The following is a 5,186-nucleotide window of genomic DNA, read 5'->3' as shown; positions in this document are numbered from 1 at the left end:
GATTTTGAAAAATTAAAAATATGGTTACACAGTAAATGCATATGATACTAAACAACTTTAATTCTTTAAAATTTTTATTTTGAGGTCGTTATTGGTCAAATTTGATAAAATAAAAAACATGTAAAATTTTGCAACTATAAAGTTGTGTTTACAAAAAAAATATCATAGATACTCATCTGCAAATGGGTGATAGTATAAGAAATGTATATGTAATTAACCCAAAATTATTTGGGTTTTCATTCAATTTTCTAAGTAGCAGGGTGAGTATAATAATAATCGTAATCGTAGTGGAGTCTCAGTAAACGAGTGATGGTTCAGATATAGATCTCATCAGTGATGCAATCACAATTACGCGTCAAATTGGTCAAAATGCTATTACACCTAATTCTCTTTGTGTTCTCCTGTCCTGTCCTCATCCATCATGTTCTTTTTCTTACATTACTCTTTCTTTTCTTTTCCTAAATTAGTAATAATAAAATAATTCCAAGTTTTTGCAAATTGACATCACTTTACTTCAACTTTTAAGTATGATTTTGTTTATTCATTTTCGCTTTCATTTACTGCATTCTTTTTTTTTATTTTAATATTCTTCTAATATATCTAATTACATTCAATAAAAATTATTGGATGTTGAAATATAACCGACATGCTCCACGTATATATAAAAAAAAAATGTCAAGTGGACAAGTAATTAGGAACTTTTAAAAAAGTACGGAACAGTTGAAGTTTTGGGGTTGTTCAACGCAATTTGACAAGAATAGAAGGTTGTTCAATGCAATTAGACAAAACTATTGAAAGAATTTGGACAAAAATAGAGAGTTATTGAATGCAACTTAACAATAATATAAGTCGTTTGAAACTTTTGAAAGTTTAAGAAGACAATTGAAATTTTGGCAAAGTATTAAAGGTTTAGTATAACACTATTCATTTATGTTGTTATGGTTTTTAAAATTATTTAAAACTTTTTTTCATAATGAAAGAATAAGGAAGTACGCAGGGCCGGCTCGAGACTACTTGAGGCCCTAGGCGAAATATAAAATATGGGCCCTTATATACAAGCAAAACTACAAAAATAATAAACAAAATATGGAAACTATAAAAAATATAGCAAAGTCACCTAAATAAACATCAAAGGAAGTATTAAATGGGGAACAATAATTTTATACCTAACCAGTGAACAAAAATCAATCCAGATTAGAATAGTTGAGCAAAATTGTAAGTGTATACGAAGAAGAACTTGTAGAGAACCAGATTAGAATAATTATAGTTGAGTACAATTGTAAGTGAATATAAAGAATAACTTGTAGTAGAGAAATTTAATTGTAAAGAACTCAATTTATAAGGACTGATCTTGTCTTTTCAAGTTTTTAAACGTTAGAAAACTGATACAATTGAATCTGTTTTCTTTTCCAAGTTTCTGATCAAACACAAAAAGATGAGATAATGATCTACTTACTAGCATTTAGTCAATTGAGTGGGGCCTCTTTTATCCTTCCAAAAATAAAATATGGCAATATTTTGTACTTTCCAATCTCCACATTAAATGAAACTAACAATTTTTTTTACTTAAAATCTTATATATGTAGCAAATTTATCTCACTCTCTTTTTTTACCAATTAACCAAACTAACCTATATATTACTATAATAATATATATGGGGATCTAGTTTTTAGGGGGCCCTAGGCAATTGCCTAGGTTGCCTAGAAGCTCAGCTGGCCCTGGAAGTACGATGTCATCCCAACTATTTTGGCACTCCCTCCCACATTGAATCCTACTAAGATCCAAACTTTATTAAAGAAAAAAAAAAGAAAAATACAAAGAAAAAAGAGAAAAAGTTATACAAATCTAAATTATTCTATCATTCTAATGAAGGAATTACAGAAAGCAAGATCCGAACTCCATTACATTATGTTATCAGCTGAAACATAAAAACGTGTTAAAGCATCAGCAACACGATTTCCTTGTCGGTAAATATAGGAGACAACGACTTGCATTGAAGAAATATGACTTAAATAGGCTAGTCAATCGTATCTTACAACCCACGGGACCTTTAAGGAGAGTTGCTTAATCAAATTCACTATATAAATTATCCAAAGGCTTATCCAACCCTTTTCCCAATCAATTTTAATTGCAAGAATCGTCACTTTAAGCTAAAAAAATATGCCTAATAAGAAAAAAAGAACTTGAAAAGCAAAAGAGCCAAAAGAACCTCCAAAAGTTCAAAAGATCCTCCAAGCACCGGGTAAATTTCATTAACGATGTATAATTTTTTGGCTCATTTCATAATTTGGTATACAATTTTCAACTTGTCTAATTAATATGTACGAACTTATAGGTGACCTTCCGCTTTGTTGTATGGTCGGTGAAAATGACATATCAACCCGAAAGTTCGCCACATATTATATTGATAAAAATGGACTCTTTCATTGTAGACGTCTAATTGAAACACTTGATTGTCAAGGGCTCAAAACCTTTTGACTATGGTGCTACAATATTTTCTCATAATGCTGGGCTTAGAGCCACTACGTAGTTTCTAACTCTGTTGTTTCTTTAATTAGAAATAGAATACCTTAATTTGATACATTTTTAAGTTCAAAGAAAAAATTGCACTTTTCCCAAGTTCTCTTCCTCTTCTTCTGATTGGTTTAGAGCTATTGTTAAGAAAGAGAAAAGGATTAATTAAAGAAAGAAATGATTTATCGAAAAAAAAATAGAAAGAAAAAAAAGAAAGATGAAAAGATAGTGATTTTTTATTCGGAGCTGAGAATATTTTTATAATTACATTATATGTATGTCTCATTTTACAAATGAGTAAGATAAAAAAAATAATGATGTGACGCGTTGACTTTTGGATTGACAGTTCATTTTCACTGGTCACCTATAAGTTCGTACATATTAGTGAGACAAATTGAAAGTTGTACACCAAGATGTGAAATGAGGCAAATCTTATATACCATTGATGAAATTTACCCCTCAAGCGCCAGAATTTACAAAGGAGCCTAAACTAATCTAACCCGGAAGCGGGGTATTCTAATACACTCCAACAATATTAGGAGTTTCTGGAGGATGGATGAGAATATCTAACTCTGTCTCAAAACACAAAGCTCGTTAACTTAATTTTTCATAAAATTTGAGCTGCACTATTCACCTCTCGAATAGAAACCCAGAGTTGGTATAAAACATGCTAAATAAGAGGATTCACATTCTCAAAAATTGCCAAGTTCTGAAAATGTCAGACAATCTAAATAATATTAACAAAACCAACAAAATCTAAATAAGAAGCTCTACCAAAACAAATTGTTATGCAAATGGCAGTATGGTTGAATATACTGTAAAAATAGATTTATAATGGAGATAAATAAAGAACCGTATGTGTTTAATGAATTCCCTTAATTAGAATTAGACATAAAATCTTGTATATATAATTGATAAATACCTGAATTAGTGTAGAACTAGAATAGATAACAAGTGTTATAGATCAATATAAACACTAACTAGATAATAAATTATAATGATAGACTTTATAATATCTAGAAACAATGTTTGAAATTGATTGAATTTATCGGATGATAAAAAAATTACATGAGTAAAAGTGTAGGAATATTTTTTCAACCAGCACTTTATTTTATTTTAAATTCACTTCAAAAAATATTCTGGACAGTTTGAGCACGAGAACAATTAAAACACACACGTGTTCGAATTAAATATAAATAAAAAAGGCACTTCATAAAAAAAAAGGCACACGTGGTTTATATCTCCCGCGTGACAACAGATAGAGTACGACTGCCACGTGTACGTGTTTGTTTACTCTTTGCGGCTTCACTTTCAACGCGTCGTTTCTTAGTCGTTGACCACCATTTCACTCGTATATATACACACAGCCGCAAAATCTCACTCCAATTCAACAATCATCCTTACCTCATCTCAATCACTACTAAAAAAAATCGAAACTTTACTCCAAATCAAAATCAAAATCAAAATCGTACCAGAAGTAAGAAAACAGTGATCGGAAAAAGCAAAAAATGGTGAAATACACTGCAGAAAACGCCGGAAATGCGAGCGATATGAAGTTCAAGGGTGTCCGGAAAAGAAAATGGGGGAAATGGGTTTCCGAAATCCGGCTACCAAACAGTAGGGACCGAATCTGGTTAGGATCCTTCGATTCGCCGGAGAAAGCTGCGCGGGCTTTCGACGCTGCTCAGTTTTGCTTACGTGGCCGCTCTTCTAAGTTCAATTTCCCTGATAATCCACCTGAGATCGCTGGCGGACGGTCTCTTTCTCCGTCGGAAATTCAAATCGCAGCTGCTAGGTTTGCGAATTCGGAGCCACCGAGGAAACAGTCGGAAAATTGCTCAACGGATCAGAGTGCGGAAGCGGAATCTCCGTCTCCTTCAGTAGCGTCCGACTTAACGGGACAGATTGACGGAAGTGAACTGATGCTGGATATTCCGTTTTTGGATTTGTTAATGAATACGGGTTCGGGTAATTACCCGAATGATTATGGGATATTTCCGGGTTTTGATGACCTTCAAGATGATTTTTTAGCACCATTAACTGAACCAAATGTTGACTTTGGAGATGAAATTTTTGACGGTGTTTTAAATCAAGATTCGTTTCTTTGGAATTTCTAAAAAAATTAATTGGACAGTTTTAATTAGCATCCAATTTTACTGACAAATTTAGTTTTTCTATATCGGAAATAAATAATTAACTCGAATTTGATGGACCAATTTTTGTAAGTCTATCATCGAGTGCAAGAGTTTGTAAAAGTTTGTAAATTTGTTAGTATATGCTTATTTTTCTTGTGATAACAATTAAGTTATATGTTCTATTATTTCTTAATTGGTCTACAACTATGATATAGGATCTTCACAATTAAGTTTGTAAATTTTGTAATTAATTACTCATTTATTTCAGTTCCGTACTAAAATAAAGATGTTGATGTTATATATGAGTTTTATTTGCACTCTCAATACAATTTCGTTCGTTTTGCTTACTTTTATGAGGAATTTCGCGCGTTTTTCTTACTTTTATAAGGAATTTATATAAAATGTCTCTTTTATGGTTATATTCTGATGTAATGCAATCAACAATAGAAGCAAAATGAACATACAAAATTCTCCTATAGCTTGACTTTAAGCTTAGATAAGGGTTTATGGCATGTTTTTTGGGATTGGAATTAAACT

General features: G+C 31.5%; 1 protein-coding gene across 1 annotated transcript; it reads left to right on the top strand.

Moving 5' to 3' along the window:
* The first annotated feature begins 3,904 nt into the window (after positions 1-3,904).
* On the top strand, positions 3,905-4,954 carry LOC136204068 (ethylene-responsive transcription factor ERF017). The gene has a single exon (XM_065995250.1). It carries the CDS (start codon positions 4,023-4,025, stop codon positions 4,629-4,631), a length of 609 nt encoding a protein of 202 aa, XP_065851322.1. The 5' UTR covers positions 3,905-4,022; the 3' UTR covers positions 4,632-4,954.
* The last annotated feature ends 232 nt before the right edge of the window (positions 4,955-5,186 follow it).

The sequence above is a fragment of the Euphorbia lathyris genome, chromosome 8, assembly GCF_963576675.1.
Source record: "Euphorbia lathyris chromosome 8, ddEupLath1.1, whole genome shotgun sequence".
Taxonomy (NCBI): domain Eukaryota; kingdom Viridiplantae; phylum Streptophyta; class Magnoliopsida; order Malpighiales; family Euphorbiaceae; genus Euphorbia; species Euphorbia lathyris.
Note: the sequence above shows the minus strand (reverse complement) of the source record. Positions and strands in the feature narration are given on the sequence as shown.